The 24,944-nt window shown below is 39.6% G+C and overlaps 1 protein-coding gene across 1 annotated transcript; it reads right to left on the bottom strand.

The window, feature by feature from the left end:
- Window positions 1–1,258: 1,258 nt before the first annotated feature.
- On the bottom strand, window positions 1,259–19,020 carry LOC127941292 (uncharacterized). The gene is made up of 9 exons (XM_052536215.1): window positions 18,558–19,020; window positions 17,535–17,666; window positions 9,957–10,119; window positions 8,952–9,144; window positions 8,780–8,848; window positions 8,497–8,598; window positions 6,925–7,330; window positions 6,669–6,800; window positions 1,259–6,478 (listed from the first exon to the last, which is right to left on the bottom strand). The coding sequence occupies exons 1-9, from the start codon at window positions 18,616–18,618 to the stop codon at window positions 6,450–6,452; spliced, it is 1,287 nt and encodes a 428-aa protein (XP_052392175.1). The 5' UTR covers window positions 18,619–19,020; the 3' UTR covers window positions 1,259–6,449.
- Between the last annotated feature and the right edge of the window lie 5,924 nt (window positions 19,021–24,944).

Here is a 24,944-nt window from a genome sequence, read left to right as displayed (position 1 = left end):
TTCACATTTTAAACATTGTGCTACCCATAGATTTTTTTTTTTATTTTTGTGTGTGTGATTGGAGACAATTAAATAACATGGCAGAATTGCAGTCTGGCCCATTGGTTAAAATTCATAGGCAATATGCATGAAACCCATTTTAAATGAACTAATCATGGCAGATGGGTGATAAAGGGCACACAAAGGCTGTGGACAACAATAGGAAGTTAAAGCTTTGGACCAAAGGCTTTTGAATCTCTTTTCAAAGATCCAAATGAATTTTCTGCATTGGGGTTTATCCAACTAGAAGCTTTATTTATGTATTTTACAGTTTATTGACTGAATTGTGAATGCTGTTCCATTGCATTTATTCCAAATATAGGATGGCCAATATATCCTGAAATAAATGTAATAAATTGAATCGTGAAAGAATTCTAGTAATTTCCTATATTATATGTTATCGCATAAAACTGAAAATCATAAAAGCGTCAACCTGCCCCAATAGCCTACCTCAGAGTAGAAGCTTGTACGTTGCCTGTACATTTGGTAAACAAATCGTATCTGTGTTTTTATATGTAAGTAAATCATTAATAAATCCCTTTTCATTCTTTTTTTATGTCATGAATATAAAATGCTACATCAGATATTCTAGTTAAATATACGCTTTTTGTCAATTTTGTTTCACATGCACACACACACACACACACACACACTCACGCACACACACACACACACACACACACACACACACACACACACACTCACGCACACACACACACACACACACACACACACACACACACACACACACACAAACACACACACACACACACACACACACACATACCTACTTAACCACAATGTGAGGACGTATGACTGGAAACCCTACCTTTAGGGACACCCCTTTCTGAAGGGTCTAGAGACTAAAGAAAGATATGACTGCACTTCTGGAGAATCTGTCATCACAAATATCACTTGATTTTATCAATAAAAGCCTTCCTTAAAGACCTGACATTTTACCTTCACTTTAGGGACATTATTTTATATGTCGCTTTTGGGGACATTAAACACAAACTCTGATCAAGTCATACTTTGAGGACCATGGTGATACACAAACTCTGGTTAAGGTATACTTTCAGGACATTGTTGAGATGGTATATATTATTTATCCTAAGAAGACAGAAGTAGAATATTACAATTCAAAGTTCCAATACTGGTCAGTGAAATCAAGATACAGGTGTGAGAGAGTAAACTGGGTTTCTTCTTTTCAGCAAGATCACTGTAAATGGGTAGCCTACATGTTTTGTCTGATTTGTAGCTTGAGATCAAGTGCCTTTGGCTGCTCAGTTGGGGAATGACAATTAACATTCAGAAATATTATTGACTTGACTGATTGACTATCAGAAGCAAAAGATGAACAGAATTGAGCTGAATAATAACACTATTGTCTTTAATTTCAACTGCAAAACAGCTCTACATTAGTCATTTCATAATTGTTGACATTTGCAAGTTATTTTATGTGTGTGAAGCTCCTTTGAAACCATCTGTAATGTATCATGCGCTATAGAAATAAAACAGACTTCACTTCATGGCAGAGAACCTTTCACTGACCGAATCTGCATCCCTTTAGTTAATTTAGCATAGACTGTAAACTAATCATTATCACAAAAACATCTTTAGGAGTTTTCCTCACCAGAGTCATCTTTGGCTACACACTGGGGTTTTAAGACATTAGGCATGTTCCTCTGTAAAGTGTAGTAATTGTCAAAAAAACTCTATACAAATAAAAATAGTGATACACACTCTCCGATTAAATGACCCTTTGGGGACTCTAGCGACACACACACACTCCGATTAAATGACCCTTTGGGGACTCTAGCGACACACACACACTCCGATTAAATGACCCTTTGGGGACTCTAGCGACACACACACACTCCGATTAAATGACCCTTTGGGGACTCTAGTGACACACACAAACTCCGATTAAATGACTCTTTGGGGACTCTAGCGACACACACACACTCCGATTAAATGACCCTTTGGGGACTCTAGTGACACACACACACTCCGATTAAATGACTCTTTGGGGACTCGAGTGACACACACACTCCGATTAAATGACTCTTTGGGGACTCGAGTGACACACACACTCCGATTAAATGACTCTTTGGGGACTCGAGTGACACACACACTCCGATTAAATGACTCTTTGGGGACTCTGATTAAATGACTCTTTAATATTAACAGTCTTGGACACATTGTGTTGAAAGTGCACATTGCAGTTAATGACAGAACAACAATGAAAAATCAATTAACTTGAGGTGGGAATGATTCTCAGTGCCCAACTATCCTCTGTACTTCCTCCATCCACCCTTCTTCAAAATCTCTCTACTTCCTCCTTTACATTCTCTCCTCCCTCTTTAACTCTACTCCTCCCTCTTCACTCCTCCCTCTCTTTATCCTCTTTAACTCTACTCCTCACTCTTTTTACCCGCTTTACTCCTCCCTCTTTTCATCCTCTTTACATTTACTGCCTCTATTCCTCCCTTATATTAGCTGTGCTGGACATGGGCTGTGGCTGGATGTAACCGATTGGTGAGAGTTGCCGTGTGCAGATGAGAGAAGCTGAAAACTGAGATGTGATGTCAGACACTTTCTGCTTCCTGTAGTGATGCTCAGGCTAAGTTTGCATACTTTACTACAGCTGAAGTGGAATAAACGCATTATTTTCCAAATACAGATAATTCAGAGACATTTTCATTCAATACATGCACTAATGTTTGTACAAGAATAAAGTTCAAAATAAGCCAAAATACCAGTGAAGTGGGGTCTATCGCAACTACATGAAAAGAGCTTTTACTGTTATAAAGAACAGATGTGATCCTTAGTGGAACTGAAGGTGTGAGAAGAAAAATGAAACACACGTGATCATTGTCAAGCAGTGTACTCTGCCAATCGTGGATTAGCTGTGTCATCATCAGAGCTCGTGAGTCGCTCTAGAGAATCTGCTCTGGCTGAGTCCTCCTGCTCTCCAATCACTCTAGTTGTACTCTGTTGCCTTATGGCACAGCATGGGCGTCGCTGTCTGAAGTCAGACACAAGTTCTAACCGTCAAGAACTGCTCAAGTTCGTTCTGATCGTTCTGTGCAGCGCTGCATGAAGTCCAACAAGCCTAATGCTCTCCTCCCCTCCCTCTTTACGTCCCCTTTACATTCTCTCCTCCCTCTTTACATTCTCTCCTCCCTCTTTACGTCCCCTTTACATTCTCTCCTCCCTCTTTACATTCTCTCCTCCCTCTTTACGTCCCCTTTACATTCTCTCCTCCCTCTTTACGTCCCCCTTACATTCTCTCCTCCCTCTTTACATTCTCTCCTCCCTCTTTACGTCCCCTTTACATTCTCTCCTCCCTCTTTACATTCTCTCCTCCCTCTTTACGTCCCCCTTACATTCTCTCCTCCCTCTTTACATTCTCTCCTCCCTCTTTACGTCCCCTTTACATTCTCTCCTCCCTCTTTACATTCTCTCCTCCCTCTTTACGTCCCCCTTACATTCTCTCCTCCCTCTTTACATTCTCTCCTCCCTCTTTACGTCCCCTTTACATTCTCTCCTCCCTCTTTACATTCTCTCCTCCCTCTTTACGTCCCCCTTACATTCTCTCCTCCCTCTTTACATTCTCTCCTCCCTCTTTGCGTCCCCTTTACATTCTCTCCTCCCTCTTTACATTCTCTCCTCCCTCTTTACGTCCCCTTTACATTCTCTCCTCCCTCTTTACGTCCCCTTTACATTCTCTCCTCCCTCTTTACGTCCCTCTTACATTCTCTCCTCCCTCTTACATTCACTCCTCCCTCTTTACGTCCCCTTTACATTCTCTCCTCCCTCTTTACGTCCCTCTTACATTCTCTCCTCCCTCTTTACATTATCTCCTCCCTCTTTACGTCCCCTTTACATTCTCTCCTCCCTCTTTACGTCCCCGTTACATTCTCTCCTCCCTCTTTACATCCCCGTTACATTCTCTCCTCCCTCTTTACGTCCCCGTTACATTCTCTCCTCCCTCTTTACGTCCCCGTTACATTCTCTCCTCCCTCTTTACGTCTCCTTTACATTCTCTCCTCCCTCTTTATGTCCCGTTACAATCTCTCCTCCCTCTTTACATTCTCTCCTCCCTCTTTACGTCCCCTTTACATTCTCTCCTCCCTCTTTACATTCTCTCCTCCCTCTTTACGTCCCAGTTACATTCTCTCCTCCCTCTTTACATTCTCTCCTCCCTCTTTACGTCCCCGTTACATTCTCTCCTCCCTCTTTACATTCTCTCCTCCCTCTTTACGTCCCCGTTACATTCTCTCCTCCCTCTTTACATTCTCTCCTCCCTCTTTACGTCCCCTTTACATTCTCTCCTCCCTCTTTACATTCTCTCCTCCCTCTTTACGTCCCAGTTACATTCTCTCCTCCCTCTTTACGTCCCCTTTACATTCTCTCCTCCCTCTTTACGTCCCCTTTACATTCTCTCCTCCCTCTTTACGTCCCCTTTACATTCTCTCCTCCCTCTTTACATTCTCTCCTCCCTCTTTACGTCCCCTTTACATTCTCTCCTCCCTCTTTACGTCCCAGTTACATTCTCTCCTCCCTCTTTACGTCCCAGTTACATTCTCTCCTCCCTCTTTACATACTCTCCTCCCTCTTTACGTCCCCTTTACATTCTCTCCTCCCTCTTTACGTCCCAGTTACATTCTCTCCTCCCTCTTTACGTCCCAGTTACATTCTCTCCTCCCTCTTTACGTCCCCTTTACATTCTCTCCTCCCTCTTTACGTCCCCTTTACATTCTCTCCTCCCTCTTTACGTCCCCGTTACATTCTCTCCTCCCTCTTTACGTCCCAGTTACATTCTCTCCTCCCTCTTTACATTCTCTCCTCCCTCTTTACGTCCCCGTTACAATCTCTCCTCCCTCTTTACATTCTCTCCTCCCTCTTTACGTCCCCTTTACATTCTCTCCTCCCTCTTTACATTCTCTCCTCCCTCTTTACGTCCCCTTTACATTCTCTCCTCCCTCTTTACGTCCCAGTTACATTCTCTCCTCCCTCTTTACGTCCCCTTTACATTCTCTCCTCCCTCTTTACGTCCCCTTTACATTCTCTCCTCCCTCTTTACGTCCCCTTTACATTCTCTCCTCCCTCTTTACGTCCCGTTACATTCTCTCCTCCCTCTTTACGTCCCAGTTACATTCTCTCCTCCCTCTTTACGTCCCCGTTACAATCTCTCCTCCCTCTTTACATTCTCTCCTCCCTCTTTACGTCCCCGTTACAATCTCTCCTCCCTCTTTACATTCTCTCCTCCCTCTTTACGTCCCCTTTACATTCTCTCCTCCCTCTTTACGTCCCAGTTACATTCTCTCCTCCCTCTTTACGTCCCCTTTACATTCTCTCCTCCCTCTTTACGTCCCCTTTACATGCTCTTCTACTTTACGTCCTTTAACGTCCCCCTTTACATTCTCTCTTCCCGCTTTACGTTTGTATTTAGGCTTATGTTGAACTTTATTCTTGTACAAACAGACACTGTATCAAGCAGTGCATGTATTGAATGAAAATGTCTCCGAAATATCTGTGTATTTGGAAAATAATGCATTTTTTCTACTTCAGCTGTGGTAAAGTATGCAAACAGCGCGAGCGTCTCTTAATTTTAATGTCTACACCTTTATCTTAATTTCTTTTAATTTAGCTCCATTTCTTACGAAAAGAGCATAATGTGCAAAGTGTTGAAGTGTTTGTGCCTCCCTACAAACCACCCTTTCTTTTAGAAGTCGTGATCCTGTTCCGCACATAATTTTTCACACCAGTCCATGTTCCCTGCTTCAAAGCTTCTGGCTCTGCATCACTACGGGAAGCAGAAAGTGTCTGACATCACATCTCAGTTTTCAGCTTCTCTAGTCTGCACACAGCAACTCTCACCAATCGGTTAGATCCAGCCACAGCCCATGTCCAGCACAGCTATTCACTCTTCCCTTTTTTATCATCTTTACATTCTCCCCTCCCTCTATGACAGAAATATCAAAAAGTTTAACATGACATTTCATCCAACTATATTGTAACTGAACAAAGAAAATTGACTCTTACTATCCTCTACTTCTTCATTAGCCTTCTTATACTCTAACGTTTCACTTTATATTCTGTTTCATTCCATCCACAAAATATTTCTACACCTTTATCCTCATTTCTTTTAATTTAGCTCCATTTCCTACAAAAAGAGCATAATGTGCAAAGTGTTGAAGTGTTTGTCCCTCCCTACAAACCACCCTTTCTTTTAAGAGTCGTGATCCTGTTCCGCACATAATTTTTCACACCAGTCCATGTTCGCTGCGTAAAGCTTCTGGCTCTGCGTGAATGCATCTTTCACAGTCTTGCTTACCAGGAACTTTGCATGTCTTGATGAAACTCATCATGTGTCTCTCTACTGCTTTTACCTCACTGTCCTCCTATTTCTTTTTTGGAGCATTTGAAGAACCTATGAAATAATTAAAAAGTAAATTCTCATTACACATTCTCATTACAACTAAATCGGTGAGTAAAGAGCAAATCAAGACTGTGTTCCCAATGCATAATTTTTTTTTTGAATTTGTCTGGATATTGCTGCATGGAGCCAATTCATGTTTATTTGATTATTGTTGTTTGTGCAATGTAGAGATTTTTCTTACCTTGATCCTCCTGTGAAACAGCTTGTTCAGATTGAACAGGTTGATCAGTCTGTACTGGTGCTGTCGTCTGAGATAGGTCACTGGAATCCTCCTCATCACTTGACATGGAATCACCTTGGGCCTCAAGTTGCTCTTAATAATTAATTAACGAAAAATGAACACTTTATTGCTTATACCTAGTATCTGTGACATGAATATATACATTGTTTTGCAAATATGTACAGCACAGATACACACAGAGCATGTATACTCATACCATTTGGGTCGATTTCAATGTCATCAAGTTTCTTTCCTTTGTAGTCAGACAGTGTTCCTTTCTCCATGGCCATTAGGACTTTACTCATTTTTGCCAGCTGCAGTGTTCCCTCTGGTAACCGATAATACTGTCTGTGGATTCTGATATCGTGACCAAGGAAATCAGCCAATTGGTCTGCTTCATTTTCATTAAGGTTAAGAATTTTAGACATGGTTGCTATGTGTTTCCTGAGCCTAGTTGATGACAGTGCTTCAGGGTTCTTTATGCCACATTCGCAAGCAGCTTTGTTGATGCGCTCTCCTCCTCTGTAGGCAGGCGAGGATGATGAGGGCTGCACAGGCGAGGTTGAAGGTGACGTGGGTGACTTGGACTTTGGAGTGGCTACAGAAAAAAAGAGACTGGCCGCCTGGCCCACACGAAAACAAGGATAAATATCTGAAGGGCCTTAAATGTAGTCACACAATGCTGATGTTGTTAACATTAACAATTTGAGAACAAAGTATAGTTTGCACGGTTTGATGTGATATGATAATTGATAAGCGATTGTTAGATTTAAAGGTGGGGTATGTAATTGTCTTTTTTGTCCATTTTTTCAAAATCACTTGAAATCCTATTCCTAACCCACTTACAGCCACTGAGTTAGAAGCACTGAAATGAAAAGTAAGCAATTTAATCATCTGTGGAACAGGCAGGACTCGAAGAACTCCAGCCAATCATTTCCAAAACTACCTAGAATCATTAGACAGTAACTGTGTCAATCAAACTGTCGTACCATAGCCCCTCCCCATCGTGTCCATGTTCTTCGAATGGGTGGAGTCAAAGGAAAGAAGGTAAGACCATAGGAGTTGTGTATTTTCAAAATCTCCCGGCCGTTTTGCAAATCACATACCCCACCTTTCATCAGCGCGATTTACTGCAATGCTTTTTTTCCCCTTAGTTGGTCAGAACAAAAGTGGATGTTACTTGTTCCAGTGTCATTTTCCGGTGAACATTCTTCTGTTGGTCATGACTCATACTTCCAAAAAGTATAATCTGTCATTGCAAATGACAGTATCCACACCGACGCGATGTGATTGACAGCAGCACGTTCTCCTCAAAACATTGGATTCATTCGCGCTGTGCCGTGTCAAAGCACAACCCATGTAAAGTTGATAGTTCCACGAATGACTGCAATTGCAGATTTCGAACAGAAATGGCGACAAAGACGAAAAACTAGGACTGCAGCGTTAAATAATTTCTTGTTTGTTTTTTTTAATTGTGAGTACATAAATACATTTCAAATGACACGGGTGCTTGATGAAGTCGATATGCACCTACAAATCAACTTAAACCAAACCATTCTATGGTTTGCCAGCAATAAAGATATTTTCTATTTGAACACCTGAGCACCAGCTAATAGTGGTTGACTGTGTTGCGTGTTCATTATTTTGGGGGCGGAGCAATGAAGGGAGGGGTCTGTTTGTTTGGGTGTCGATTTCAAATATTAAGTGTTTCTCAGAAATCACTTATTGCATTTTTAACTAGCTGGCAGTAAACATCAGTAGATAGTTGCTGCATGTTTAAGATGGTTACCGTTTTATTCCTTGATGTTCTTGATTTGCCTGACTGCTTATGAGGACCATTGCTGTTTACCTTGTCCAGTTCAGGAGAGGAAACAGAAGCTGCACAATGGGGCTAGATGTCAGAAAAGAAACCAATGAATATCAAAATATTAGAATATTTGTAAAGGACAAAAAAACTTGTTAATGTTCATTCCTCTAGCTGTCCTATACTTTATATCCATTCCACACACAACTCTATGCTGAGAGAGTCAATAATATAGAATAATGATACAGATGTTTTAAAGTGGACTTACGGATTTATGCAGGCGCAAACTGCTGACTGGCTTTTTATCAGTGGACTCTGCTGATGCTTTATTCAAAGGCTTGAGAAATATGAGACCACAATCACATGGTAACTAATCAGAATTAGAGTTAAAAATTATCATGAATTACTGATCAATCTCTTTAGCATTTTATTGATAGTACCTTGACTCGCCATGGCCAATCTGAGTCTCCATAATTGTAAGTGATTTCCTCTCCTGGTAGAATGTCTCGTACAGCAAACAGACACAGGTGAGGTTTTCTGCTCACTTCAACAGTTCTCATTTTGCAAGTAGGATTTCTGGTCTCATCGTTTGCAAGTCTTCCCAAAGACAAGTCTTCTTTAGATGCATCCATGCTATAAAAACATAAAATGAACACTCAATACTTATAATCTTAGTATATATGCTAGACATGTACAGTTATTTTTACAAGTGGTTCTGAACCCCAGTCCTGGGAACCCACCACTCTGCATATGCTGTATGTCTCGTGTTTTAATCCACCTGATTGAGATGAGGAGTTCATCATCAGAACATGGCTCTATGAACTCATCTGAGTGCATCAGGTGAAGGAGACATACAGAATCTGCAGAGGAGGGTCTCAGAACCACTGATCTATATGATAGTGTACTGCAATGTATGGTAATGTACAGCTCTCAGATAAAAGCATCTAAAAGTTACCATGTTGTTCTCTTTAGGGAATACAGGGACTCAAAGAAACTACACTCCGTACTCTATGTCAGTTCATGGTGAATTTGAAGTATTAGGGTGTGTTCACATGTGGCATGTTTTTTTAGACTGTTAATGTGGTTCATCTGAATAAATGTGAAAGCTGCTATTTGAAACCTGGTGCGACCAAACAAGCGGACCGAGACGCTGAAGAGAAGGGTCTCAGTTGGCTTCCAAATGAACTCTGGTGCAGTTCAAATGAAATATGAACATAACATGGACCAGAGACATGTAAATAAACCAAAAACAGGAATATGTGACCCTAAAAAGGACAGACTGGTCAATCATAACTTAGGTTCAACGATAGAAATGCCAATCTGAACACTAAGCGTATCTGGACCAAAAGAAACGAGCGAACAGAACTACAGGCATGAACTAAGTATCTTACAGTTCCAGATATTTTAGCATACCTACTACATCAATCTAACAGTTCTGTACTCACCACCAATTTTTGCCATGCCACTGAAAATCAAACAGGAACGTGTTCTCAGCTTCAGTGTAGTGTCCAGTTCGGTCCAGACTCTCCTGTGAACTCAGAAGTTCACCTCTGTATTCAAGAACAAAATCACCTCTGAAAAAAGCTCCAGTGGTGAAAACTCCACGCCCTGAAGAGGAGAAATACATTAGCTTCAGTTTCTTTAATGTCAAATATTATTTTGATTCTTACTAAAAGTTCTCTACCATATGATGTACATTATATGATGTAGAAGGGAAATTACTGAAGGAAAATAGTCAGCCAGGCTAATCTCAAAGCATGCTTTGCTTTTCATACTTTTAAGTCTTAAAATTATACAGTTAAAATTACATTTTCTTACACAAACAATATTATCATGGCTATATATTGTTTAGAACAGAGTGCCGCAGTGATGACGTATTTTTGAAGGGCAACCCGGTAGTTCACCTCACCTAGTTCCCTCCACAAAAACCTTATAGGATTTTAGAACCCTATAGAAAATCCATATCCTTGTGTAATATATATGTTTCTACATTCTTGTAATGTATGTTTGACTGATTGTGTGCCTTTATAAGTAAATCAGGTTAATGACGTCAAAAGCAAACCATATGTGTATCTGACTTTGTGTATTTCATATGTCATGTCACTTGTGATGTTAAATAAAGCCCAAGAGTATTCCAGAATATCAGTGGGAATCTTACAGACTCATATTCTCCTCTCATCCAGTATCGGATGCAGGATTTTGACTGTACCACCTCTGCATGAGATGAGAACACATTTTAAGAGTTTCTTGGGTAGAGAAAACACTTGCTCTCTCTGGATGTGCTTAAATCCACAATAAGGACACTTTCCTGTCACACATCACACATGCTCACTTCAATAAGCCACAGAACACAGGTTAAAGGGATAGTTTACCCAAAAATGAAATTTCTGTCAGTAATTACTCACCCTCATGTTGTTCCAAACCCGTAAAACCTTCGTTCATCTTCGGAACACAAATTAAGATATTTTTGATGAAATCTGAGAGCTGGATCACTCCTCCATAGGCTTCCAAGGGACTGAAACTTGTTGGCCCAGAAAAGTTATTAAAGAGATCATTAATATAGTCCAAGTGACTACAGTGGCTCAGTCTTAAGTTTATCAAGCGACGAGAATACTTTTGTGCGCAAAAAATAAATAAAAATAACGACTTTATTCCACTATTCATTTCCTTCTCTCTGGGCCTCGAGTGAATTCACGTAGTAAAACTGTGCAGTGCGTCTGTGTTGCACGTCGCACGCATCACACACATGACCAGCGTCGGCCAATAGTGAGCCTACGTGGTGACGTGTAACACAGACCCACTGCGCAGTTTTACTACGTGAAAAAACTCGTGGCCCAAAGAGAAGGAAATGAATAGTGGAATAAAGTCATTATTTTTGTTGTTTTTTGCACACAAAAAGTATTCTCGTCGCTTGATATACTTAAGACTGAGCCACTGTAGTCACTTGGACTATATTAACGATCTCTTTTATAACTTTTCTGGGCCAACAAGTTTCAGTCCCTTGGAAGCCTATGGAGGAGTGATCCAGCTCTCAGATTTCATCAAAAATATCTTAATTTGTGTTCCGAAGATGAACGAAGGTTTTACGGGTTTGGAACAACATAGACAAAATCTAGCTGTGTCGATTGGTTTATTCTTATGCCGTTTATGATTACCTTAGTCTGCGTTTACATGACCACCAGAACTGTTGGCTTATTATGCATAATTGGGTTATGTATGTGCAAATAAACATTGACTTTGGGTTGATGGAACCAGAAGTGCAAAAATGCAACTGCTTTGTTTTACTGTACGACGTACACACCTCCGCCGACTTGAGCTTCCAAAGTTACCGGAAGTCATTCATTTTCAATGGAAGCTGGCTTCTCTCAGCTGCAAGGAGCGTCAAATTCCTTGGCATGGCGTTTTGAGCGACTAGAGCGTCAATCTGAAAGTTGAAGTAGCTCAACTTTATGGTAATGAGCTATGTTCAGCGCAAACAGCAGCAAAACGCCAGCAACCAATCGGAATATAGACGTCCTTCGCGCTGGCTGATTCCGGAGAAACATACGATGTAAACTTTCGTTCCTACCAAAACATTAGTTCTATCAACACGCTATCAAACTGTGTCCAGCCTGAAGTTCCGCTGGACGTACCTCTCGTCATCGAGCCGCAGCTGCTGCACCAGCCGGTGATACTCTCCGAATTGATAACGGCCCTGGAGGGTTTCATGAACCCAAAATCTCCGAGTCTGACGTCTTTTCAAGCAGCACCAAACACAACAACTTCGCGATTATCCGACAGTGATACACATTTGAGAATGAGCTCAACTTATTTGAAATATTTACGAGCGCTCGTTTTAAGCGGGAATGCAATTAATTTGCTCACGGTAACACCAATTTGACCAATTACATTAAAGTAAATATAATATTAATATAACAATAATAGCTAATTATTATTTTCTTCCCAAACAAATGTGACCAAAACGGTTATAATAATTCTGTCATTATAAATGGTTTCTTCAGTGTATTGCTTGTTTTTTCTGTTTATTACATTTTATGTTGTGACACTTCTCTTCTCCATGCTATGTCAGAGCGGCCAAAGCGTCAACAAGCTTCCCCGTACTTTTTGACAAGCGTCCTTGACAGGGCGGCCAGAGCTTCTTTGCAGCTCAAGTCGGCGGCTGTGTGTACGTACAGTTAGGGCTCATGCCAGCAGAACTCTATTCAGGAATCTGGACTGCACAATAAAAAATATATATATTTATAAAGTACTGTTTAACTTGTGGCCTAACAACCATATGACTTGCCTTACATTAAATTCTCAGTTTTGTAGATTAACATTATTACTAGGGCTGGGCGATAAAATGATAATGATAATTATCACGATATAATTTCTCGATAAAACGATATCCAGAGTTCGATAAATGTTCGATAATGTTTATGCGCCAAAAGCGGAACCGAACTCATTTAACCCACGCGCCACACGGACCGTTTATCCGCTCGGCTCAAAGTCCAAACGGCAGCGCAGCATGACTCGCGAGCTCACTAGAGCAGATGCGTTTACTCTGATCGGTCTCTGTCATCAGATCCAGTGAGAAGCGCTTGACTTCAGCCAAGAACACACGTTTCAGTGATTTAAACCAGTTTAAAGGCCGATTAAACCGCGCTGACAAACAGGAGAAACACTGTGGTCAGTCAGAAGGCTTCTTTGTCTACAAATTCCCACCATTTACTACGGATTTACTGTAACGTTAGCCTAATAATATTAACTGCACCATGAAATGTGGGATATACAGTATTGTTCAAAATAATAGCAGTACAATGTGACTAACCAGAATAATCAAGGTTTTTCGTATATTTTTTTATTGCTACGTGGCAAACAAGTTACCAGTAGGTTCAGTAGATTCTCAGAAAACAAATGAGACCCAGCATTCATGATATGCACGCTCTTAAGGCTGTGCAATTGGGCAATTAGTTGAATTAGTTGAAAGGGGTGTGTTAAAAAAAATAGCAGTGTGGCATTCAATCACTGAGGTCATCAATTTTGTGAAGAAACAGGTGTGAATCAGGTGGCCCCTATTTAAGGATGAAGCCAACACTTGTTGAACATGCATTTGAAAGCTGAGGAAAATGGGTCGTTCAAGACATTGTTCAGAAGAACAGCGTACTTTGATTAAAAAGTTGATTAGAGAGGGGAAAACCTATAAAGAGGTGCAAAAAATGATAGGCTGTTCAGCTAAAATGATCTCCAATGCCTTAAAATGGAGAGCAAAACCAGAGAGACGTGGAAGAAAACGGAAGACAACCATCAAAATGGATAGAAGAATAACCAGAATGGCAAAGGCTCAGCCAATGATCACCTCCAGGATGATCAAAGACAGTCTGGAGTTACCTGTAAGTACTGTGACAGTTAGAAGACGTCTGTGTGAAGCTAATCTATTTTCAAGAATCCCCCGCAAAGTCCCTCTGTTAAAAAAAGGCATGTGCAGAAGAGGTTACAATTTGCCAAAGAACACATCAACTGCCCTAAAGAGAAATGGAGGAACATTTTGTGGACCAATGAGAGTAAAATTGTTCTTTTTGGGTCCAAGGGCCACAGGCAGTTTGTGAGACGACCCCCAAACTCTGAATTCAAGCCACAGTACACAGTGAAGACAGTGAAGCATGGAGGTGCAAGCATCATGATATGGGCATGTTTCTCCTACTATGGTGTTGGGCCTATTTATCGCATACCAGGGATCATGGATCAGTTTGCATATGTTAAAATACTTGAAGAGGTCATGTTGCCCTATGCTGAAGAGCACATGCCCTTGAAATGGTTGTTTCAACAAGACAATGACCCAAAACACACTAGTAAACGGGCAAAGTCTTGGTTCCAAACCAACAAAATTAATGTTATGGAGTGGCCAGCCCAATCTCCAGACCTTAATCCAATTGAGAACTTGTGGGGTGATATCAAAAATGCTGTTTCTGAAGCAAAACCAAGAAATGTGAATGAATTGTGGAATGTTGTTAAAGAATCATGGAGTGGAATAACAGCTGAGAGGTGCCACAAGTTGGTTGACTCCATGCCACACAGATGTCAAGCAGTTTTAAAAAACTGTGGTCATACAACTAAATATTAGTTTAGTGATTCACAGGATTGCTAAATCCCAGAAAAAAAAATGTTTGTACAAAATAGTTTTGAGTTTGTACAGTCAAAGGTAGACACTGCTATTTTTTTGAACACACCCCTTTCAACTAATTGCCCAATTGCACAGCCTTAAGAGCGTGCATATCATGAATGCTGGGTCTCATTTGTTTTCTGAGAATCTACTGAACCTACTGGTAACTTGTTTGCCACGTAGCAATAAAAAATATACTAAAAACCTTGATTATTCTGGTTAGTCACATTGTACTGCTATTATTTTGAACAATACTGTACATATTGGATTGTTTTATATTATTACAGTTGTTTTCAGTCGCAAACAAGCATTTGTCCAAGCAGTTGGACAAAGAGTGATATTATTGGAAACAGAAACAGAAAAAGACAAACACTAATGTATGGACGAGGAAGAGTAAGAGCAAGGGCCCAGTGAGAGGAGCAGGAGCAGTGAACAGTGAGAAGAGCAGGAGCAGTGAGAGGAGCAGGAGCAGTGAGAGATGCAGTGAGAGGAGCGGGAGCAGTGAGAGGAGCAGGAGCAGTGAGAGGAGCAGGAGCAGTGAGAGGAGCAGGTGCAGTGAGAGGATCAGTGAGAGGAGCAGTGAGAGATGCAGTGAGAGATGCAGTGAGAGGAGCAGTGAGAGGAGCAGTGAGAGGAGCAGGAGCAGTGAGAGGAGCAGGTGCAGTGAACAGTGAGAAGAGCAGGAGCAGTGAGAGGAGCAGGAGCAGTGAGAGGAGCAGGTGCAGTGAGAGGATCAGTGAGAGGATCAGTGAGAGGAGCAGTGAGAGATGCAGTGAGAGATGCAGTGAGAGATGCAGTGAGAGGAGCAGGAGCAGTGAGAGGAGCAGGAGCAGTGAACAGTGAGAAGAGCAAGGGCCCAGTGAGAGGAGCAGGAGCAGTGAACAGTGAGAAGAGCAGGAGCAGTGAGAGGAGCAGGAGCAGTGAGAGATGCAGTGAGAGGAGCGGGAGCAGTGAGAGGAGCAGGAGCAGTGAGAGGAGCAGGAGCAGTGAGAGGGTCAGTGAGAGGATCAGTGAGAGGAGCAGTGAGAGATGCAGTGAGAGATGCAGTGAGAGGAGCAGGAGCAGTGAGAGGAGCGGGAGCAGTGAACAGTGAGAGGACCAATGAGAGGAGCAGTGAGAGATGCAGTGAGAGATGCAGTGAGAGGAGCAGTGAGAGGAGCAGGAGCAGTGAGAGGAGCAGGTGCAGTGAGAGGATCAGTGAGAGGATCAGTGAGAGGAGCAGTGAGAGATGCAGTGAGAGATGCAGTGAGAGATGCAGTGAGAGATGCAGTGAGAGGAGCAGGAGAAGTGAGAGATGCAGTGAGAGGAGCAGTGAGGGGAGCAGGAGCAGTGAGAGGAGCGGGAGCAGGAGCAGTGAGAGGAGCAGTGAGGGGAGCAGGAGCAGTGAGAGGAGCAGGAGCAGTGAGGGGAGCAGGAGCAGTGAGGGGAGCAGGAGCAGTGAGAGGAGCAGGAGCATTGAGAGGAGCAGTGAGAGATTGTTTTTATTTTACCCCCCCCCCTCTCCTTTTTTTATTCTGGGCTTTTTTCTGTTGTTGTTTTTTTGTTCAGAATGCTCTTATGTGTTTCATGGATATTTTGTTCACTGTAAGCAATACTGTCAAACCTTTTCTGTTCTATCATACCGTGTTTCTACTGTACCTCCTGCAGTAAACAGTAAAGGAAAAATAGCTTTTTACTGGAATGCTTTTGAATGTGAACATTACTGTACATTTGGACATACAGTTCCTAACCAAGAAATTTAGTGTAAAACAGTGAATTGCATGTTTTGCATGCAAATACCTGTAAAACTGAGACTGAAAAGTCTATGCAGTTTTTGTAATGTCAACAATAGCCAGTATTTTGAAACCTGGTGTACTTTGATTGACTGCATGTACCTTTTGAGGTGAAAACAAGTGTTATTCTTTGACAGAATAATTTAATTTTGAGTCAGATTTCCAGTGTTTTGGTAAAGTTGGTGTGTTGACAGAAAGATGTGTTCTATTTTGAAATGAAGATTTAGTATAAATTTAACAAAATGTGTTTTCGAGAAGAAAATTATCCATTTGGCCAATTGTGTTTTGTAGGTGTTAGTCTGTGATAAGAGTTTAGAAAAAGTATCTGAAGTATGGGTAAGCGCTTGTTAGCGATTGAAAAAAACTGTAATGTAGACAATGTATTAAAGGATTAATAAAATAGTTACAGTATTTGGTTTTGTGGTTATCATGATCTAAATGCATGATACTGGATGACCAATGGTTAATTTTAATAAAACTCAAACAGTCAGATTATTACATTTTACCAAATAAAATTGAGGTCGTTTTAAAAGATGTTACTGTTTTTGTTAATGAACATAAATTTTACATAGTAAATCTGCTCCTAACTGAATCTAATACTGCTGCAAATCATTGTCAAATATGCATTTTGAGACAAAATATATCTAATATTAATATTGCTGCCTGCACTGTAAACTGTGCTGAAGATCCATGCCATCAAAGTCAGGCAACACAAACCTGTTTCAAGACTTGAAACAATATCCCCCATTAGCACATCCAGGAACTAAGAAATACATTTTCCAATAAATATATTTATTTTGTTAAGGAAAAATAACAAATGTTTGAATGTTCTACCTCAGATTTGTGAAATGTTCACCTGTTTGGCAAGTGTTTGTCATGATATGTTCTGACAATAAAGAGTAGTTTAAAACCACAATTAATGCTCTGGTTTCTACAACTTTCACTTAGGAGCAAATATCTGCCTTTAAACTTGAAAGAAATAAAGATTTGACATTTATTGTGATAATTATCGATATCGACTAATATAAAACAATTATCGTGATAACTTTTTTGCCATATCCCCCAGCCCTAGTTATTAGTTACTAAACTGCTTAGTCATTTATACTTGCCTTTATATTTGCTGATGAACTGCTCTCGAAGCCCAGGCTTGTCAGTTTTACAGGTAATGTGATGCTCAGCATCCTGCAGAGGTTTCCTACGTCTTTTATTTCCCAGCATGGCGACTTTCTTTCTTGAAATGACTGGAAAAAATAAATACAAATAAATATAAGGTGAATGAAATAAACAAGCATATTTTAAAAAATCCTGTTGATCTTACTGGAATTGTTCACCAAAAACACACATAATTAACATACTAACCCTCATATCCAAACCGGTGTTGTGTTTTTCTGTGGAACAAATCTTTATATTATATATATATTTTTTTTTTAATGGAAATGTCATTAATGCCAAAAACCATTGGTTCTTGTGTGTCTTGTAACCACAACTGATGTCAATCTATATTTGATTTAAGAGCTAAAGTATATGGGAGATTTTCAGTCAATAACCAGCTAGATTTATATGGACTATTTTTAATGTGCTTTTTGTCTGCTTTGGAGCTTGAAACAAAATACAATTTTTATAAAGTATCAATTCATGGTCATTGTGCAAAAAAATCTCAGTGAAGATAAATTATTAAAATAAAACATTCCACTAAAAAACCAATTCGGGGGCAAATAATGTAATAATGTATTACATAAAATATAATATATAAAATAATGATATTAAAAAATGAGAATGAATTATTTCAAATTACTGTTGATATTTTACAACACTTTTGAGAAAAACAATGATTTAGAAAACTACCACTGACTCGGTTGTCTTGATTACTTTGTAGAACCTAAAGTACTATTATATGAAAAATAACAAAATTATATTTAATAGTCAATTTTATATATACAATTTGTTTTCATTATTGCAACAAATCATCAAATGACACAGGCTTAGAAGCAAACTCAAATACAATCGAGAAGTAAATAAAACCCTATTACAAAAAATAACTAAACCACTAAAATAAACATACATCGTACTATATTTCATATTACACAATGTATTTAGTTATCATGCATTTTCAGGACAAGTCTTGATCTCACCTTTCCTCCTGGTGGGTTGTTTGTCGTCTGTTTCGCGCGTTCCATCGTCACGTGTCTGCATTTCCCGGGAAAACACCACCGTCGCTGACTTGCGTAAATGACGTAGTTACGTATTTGGATTTCACGTTGAAATTGTGACTACATTTATTTGGCCTAATAGAAAATTATCTGGTGGCAATGATATTTGTTTTGACCACAGTACTGTTTCTTCAAACTTAAAAAAAAAATGTGATGAAGTTAGTCTTTCTAGTGGACAGAGCACATGATCACTTTTTAACCGAGCACCCACCTCAAACTAGGAACCAGTGCGCATGTCCGTACAAGCACTGGTTTAAAAGAGCAAAAAGTACCCGGTGTGCACTTATTTTTATAAAATAACACCACATCATAAAGTTTTTAAGAGAATTACAAATAAGAATATTCAAAACGTGCAGGTCTGCTGTAAACTAGAGCTCACAAGACTTTTGTTTGTTCATTCATTCATCTCATCTGCAGCGAGTCAGTCAGAGACAGTGCTGTGGGGGAAGGGCGCGCGCGCGATCAGAGAGTGCTGTGGGGGAAGGGCGGCTGATCACAGTATGAGCAGCAGAAGCAGATCTCAGCTAGGGCTAGGGCTAGGGCTATAGGGCTATAGTTGAAAATCAAAGTAAGAACTAATAAATCTGTAAACAAACATTTAAACGTGCCAGCTTAATTCATGATTCTTTTAAACACTTTTGTTCTTTTGTATGACTATAACTGCTCTCTCTCTCTCTCTCTCTCTCTCTATATATATATATATATAGAGAGAGAGAGAGCGATACATAGATATATAATTTCTTGAATCATTCTTAAGATTTTCAAACCAGTAAGTGCACTGGTTTGTAAAAAAAATGTACCCAACGTGTACTTAATTTTCTGAAATAACACCACATCATAAAGCTTTTAAGAGGATTACAAATATGAATATTCAAAATGTGCAGGTCTGCTGTAAACAAGAGCTCACAACTGTCTAAATGAGCAACCTAGATCTCTTGAACAGACATCTTATTTTCTATTACAGTTGTTTTCAGTCGCTAACAAGCATTTGTCCAAGCAGCTGTCATATTTTCAAAACTCTAAACACAATTAGCAAAGCATCTGTCTATTGTGGCCATACCATTCACTCATTTCATGTCGTTTTTACACAATATGGAGTCATTGAACACATTTCCACAATGCTTACATTTTCTGAACAGACAAGCTATACCTCCCAACAAAATTATGGATCGTTTTTGTAGTATTTACAAATGTTAACACACAACATCCCACAATAGCAAAAACAATGTTCCAAACCTTAGATACAGTATAAAAACCTCTGCTTCTGCAATTAAATCAGTTCAAAAACAATTTATCTTAGCTGATTTATGTTGTGTAAATTGGGCCAACCACAGCTGATTCCAATCTGGCTTAGACTCAATCGCAGGGGTTATTTTTTTTTCTATTACATTGACACTTATACAATACAGTAAAAGGAGGACTTTGAAGAGTAATATTTTTGGAAACAGAAAAAGACAAACACTGTAATGTATGGACGAGGAAGAGTAAGAGCAAGGGGGCCAGGGAGAAGAGCAGGAGCAGTGAGATGGATATTTTGTTCACTGTAAGCAATACTCTCAAAGCTTTTCTGTTCTATCATACCGCGTTTCTACTGTACCTCCTGCAGTAAACAGTAAAGGAAAAAAATAGCTTTTTACTGGAATGCTTTTGAATGTAAACATTACTGTACATTTGGACATACAGTTCCTAACCAAGAAATTTAGTGTAAAACAGTGAATTGCATGTTTTGCATGCAAATACCTGTAAAACTGAGACTGAAAAGTCTATGCAGTTTTTGTAATGTCAACAATAGCCAGTATTTTGAAACCTGGTGTACTTTGATTGACTGCATGTACCTTTTGAGGTGAAAACAAGTGTTATTCTTTGACAGAATAATTTAATTTTGAGTCAGATTTCCAGTGTTTTGGTAAAGTTGGTGTGTTGACAGAAAGATGTGTTCTATTTTGAAATTAAGATTTAGTATAAATTTAACAAAATGTGTTTTCGAGAAGAAAATTATCCATTTGGCCAATTGTGTTTTGTAGGTGTGAGTCTGTGTTAAGAGTTTAGAAAAAGTATCTAAAGTATGGGTAAGCGCTTGTAAGCGATTGAAAAAAAACTGTAATAGCATTTATTAATCAAAACAGTCAATTGAAGTCTGCAAACCCACAGCAGGGCTGATATGCAAGCATCTCATCTGCAGTGAGTCAGTCAGAGACAGTGCTGTGGGGGAAGGGCGCGCGCGCGATCAGAGAGTGCTGTGGGGGAAGGGCGGCTGATCACAGTATGAGCAGCAGAAGCAGATCTCAGCTAGGGCTAGGGCTAGGGCTAGGGCTATAAAATCAAAGTAAGAACAAATAAATATGTTAACAAACATTTAAACGTGCCAGCTTAATTCATGATTCTTTTAAACACTTTTTGTTATTTTGTATGACAATAACTGCTCTCAAACATGATAGTCAAAATGCTTTGTCATTTTGTCAATATAACAGTGAACTATCATTCAAAAAGTGAAACTTGTATATTATATTCATTCATTACACACAGACTGATATATTTCAAATATGTTTCTTTTAATTTTGATGATTATAACTGACAACTACGTAAAATCCCAAATTCAGTATCTCAGAAAATTTTAATATTACTTAAGACCAATACAAAGAAAGGATTTTTAGAAATGCCGGCCAACTGAAAGGTATGAGCATGAAAAGTATGAGCATGTACAGCACTCAATACTTAGTTGTGTCTCTTTTGTCTGAATGACTGCAGCAATGCGGCGTGGCATGGAGTCGATCAGTCTGTGGCACTGCTCAGGTGTTATGAGAGACCAGGTTGCTCTGATAGTGGTCTTCAGCTCTTCTGCATTCCTGGGTCTAACATGTCACATCTTCCTCTTCACAATACCCCATAGAAGACAAGTTTGCTGGCCAATTAAGAACAGGGATACAATGGCCCTTAAATCAGGTACTGCTTTGGCAGTGTGTGCTGGTGCCACATCCTGTTGGAAAATGAAATCTGCATCTCCATAAAGTTGATCAGCAGCAGGAAGCATGAAGTGCTCTAAAACTTCCTGGTATACGGCTGCGTTGACCTTGGACCTCAGAAAACACAATGGACCAACACCAGCAGATGACATGGCCCCACAAACCATCACTGACTGTGGAAACTTTACACTGGACCTCAAGCAACGTGGATTGTGTGCCTCTCCATTCTTCCTCCAGACTCTGGGACCTTGGTTTCCAAAGGAAATGCAAAAGTTACTTTCATTAGAGAACATAACTTTGGACCACTCAGCAGCAGTCCAGTCCTTTTTGTCTTTAGCCCAGGTGAGACGCTTCTGAGTGTTCAAGAGTGGCTTGACACCACGAATGCGACAGCTGAAACCCATGTCTTGCATATGTCTGTGCGTGGTGGTTCTTGAAGCACTGACTCCAGCTGCAGTCCACTCTTTGTGAATCTCCCCCACAGTTTTGAATGGGTTTTGTTTCACTATCCTCTCCAGGATGTGGTTATCCCTATAGAGCTGGTAAGTCCCGCCCCCTCCGTAAAACCCCACTGGACCTCAAAGTTGAAAAACTGTCAATGCAAATGGGATTTATTTCATTAATGGGAGAAAATAATTATTTTCTGGTCCCGTTTGAATTGTGACATGAATGTGAACATATGTTGTCTGTGAATTTTTTATATAATCTTTCGTGTGAAGAATGTTACAATTTAGCAGGTAGAAGTTTGATAGGGGTAGACTTTATGTGACAGCACTTTGTTGACTACAACTCTTTGCTGCTTTCGACATGTTTGAAACGTCAACAACACTAGCACATGGCTCTAGCTCACGGATCCCGCTAAACATGGCTGTGTCTTTGGTGCACTTCACCACCTTCTTTCAGGGAGAGGACAAAATCTTTGAGGTTGGCGAAAACCACAGGTAAGTCAACTTTATGGGGTGACGTCACATAGGCGACATGTAGTCTTTCTCGTTATGTCTTTTCCACAACTGCTAGCCGATAAATCATACCATATACTGTCACTGTTCACATTCATGGCACAATTCAAACGGGACCAGAAAATAATTATTTTCTCCCATTCACTTGCATTGACGGTTTTTCAACTTTAAGGTCCAGCTGGGTTTTACGGAAGGGGCGGGACTTACCAGCTCTATTGCTTGTACACTTTTTTTCTACCACATCTTTTCCTTCCCTTCACCTTTTTATTAATGTGCCGGGACACAGAGCTCTGTGAACAGCCAGCCTATTTAGCTATGACCTTTTGTGTCTTGCCCTCCTTGTGCAAGGTGTGGTCATCTTTTGGACAACTGTCAAGTCAGCAGTCTTCCCCAAGATTGTGTAGCCTACAGAACTATTGAGAGACGATTTAAATGTTTTGAGTTAATTAACTGATTAGAGTGTGGCACCAGGTGTCTTCAATATTGAACCTTTTCACAAAATTCTAATTTGGAATTTTCCTTAGTTGTCAGTTATTATCATCAAAATTAAAAGAAATAAACATTTGAAATATATCAGTCTGTGTGTAATGAATGAATATAATATAGAAGTTTCACTTTTTGAATGGAATTAGTGAAATAAATCAACTTTTTGATGATATTCTAATCATATGACCAGCACCTGTATACTTTGTATAAGTGTTTTTTACATTATGCCTCTGGGATAGGCAACTTCGGTCCTGGAGGGCCATTGTCCTGCAGAGTTGAGCTCCATCCCTAATTAAACACACATGAACAAGGCAATCAATGTTTTCAGGATTACTAGATATATACAGGCAGGTGAGTTTTTATCTGGGCTGGAGCTAAACTCTGCAGGACAGTGGCCCTCCAGGACCGGAGTTGCCAATGTAAAATGCAAGTAGACTGCTGTAATATATAATGTAAATATGCTGTATTGCACGACTACAGTATAGTGAACACTGTGTGATTGCACACCTGTTCAAGGACTATGCATTAATTGTGGGGGGAGAGAAACGGTAGAGCATATATTAATAGAATGTGAAGCATACAGAACAGAACGAATCATGCTGTTAGAACAAGTTAAAGAATTAGGTTACACACATTTATCAGTAGAGGGTTTACTTTCCTTTTCTGCATCAAAATCATCAGCATGGCCAGCATGAGATACCTTAAAGAAACAGACTTATTTAATCGAATTTAAGAATAACCAAGAATATATATATATATATATATATCATTATTATTATTATTATATATTTTTTTTCAATACATATTAGTAGAAATCCGCATTGAAGCTCCACACCCCAAACAGTTGGTGGCGGTAATGCACCAAATTGGTATGCCAACCGCCAATAAAAGAAGAAGAAGCACACCTGTTCAAATGTTTTAATGACTGAGGACACACACGGTTGTTCTCCCAACATTCAGCTCACCTTTTGACCCGCTTCGGCCATAAGGTCATGATATTGAGAACATGATAGTGGCCCTTATTTCTTCAGAATCTTGTCCTCTTCTACCTCTTCCTCTGTTTTACCTCTGTATTCTTCCACCACACATACTTACTTCTTCCATGCTGTTCACCCTGTTTGTACCTTGTTGTTCTTAAATTACCAGAGTGTGTAACACTGTGTTGTGTTGTGCTCTGTCTGTATGCTTCTCAGATGAAGCTTAATGAGATGCACTCTGAGCTATTTTAAGGAACTGGTGGATTATTGGATGATCGAATGCTTTACATTCCCCTTCATTAGTGAAAATCAGAATTCACCTCTGCAATTCAACAATTCAGGACAAAAATGTCTAAGAGAAGTGTATAGAAAATTTGCTTGACAGTTTATGACAACTACTATTCTGCATTTAATGACTTAATGAATTAATACCTAGATGTTTTGGGGAGTAAGACTTGGGAGTATTCAGCAGAGAACCATACATTTTGATCAACATGGCATAAACAATTGATAATGTAAGAAACAGATAAAACGTGTACATAATCAGTTGCATTTGTAATTTGTTCAAATGATGAGCAATTGCTTTTGAGGTGCACAAGTAAGTAGATAACTTGGAGGTTGAATAAGAATTTTAGTCGTGATCTGAGAAATGCCCCAAAGCGACTAAGAAAAACTTCAAATATAATTAATAGAATATAAAATAAAAAGATGTTTGCTGTACCTTCTTTCCTCTATATAAAAATATAATATAATATAAAGTAATATAATGCAATGTAATGTCATATAATATAATTATATAATAAATGAAGGAATATAATGTAATGTAATATAATTAATATAATATATAATGTAATATAAAATAATATAATATTATATAACATAAAGAGAATGTTTGCTTGTTTGCTGTAAGTGAATGTGTTGCTC

Source organism: Carassius gibelio, chromosome A21 (genome assembly GCF_023724105.1).
Source record: "Carassius gibelio isolate Cgi1373 ecotype wild population from Czech Republic chromosome A21, carGib1.2-hapl.c, whole genome shotgun sequence".
Lineage (NCBI taxonomy): Eukaryota > Metazoa > Chordata > Actinopteri > Cypriniformes > Cyprinidae > Carassius > Carassius gibelio.
Note: the sequence above shows the minus strand (reverse complement) of the source record. Positions and strands in the feature narration are given on the sequence as shown.

Excerpts from the sequence above, each read along its gene's own strand:
- LOC127941292 (XM_052536215.1), bottom strand. The coding sequence starts at position 18,618 with ATGCAGACACGTGACGATGGAACGCGCGAAACAGACGACAAACAACCC. Across the intron at positions 9,145-9,956 it reads TGGCATGGCAAAAATTGGTG|CATGGATGCATCTAAAGAAG; the intron begins GTGAGTACAGAA and ends ATGTTTTTATAG. Across the intron at positions 8,599-8,779 it reads GTTTGCGCCTGCATAAATCC|CCCCATTGTGCAGCTTCTGT; the intron begins GTAAGTCCACTT and ends TCTGACATCTAG.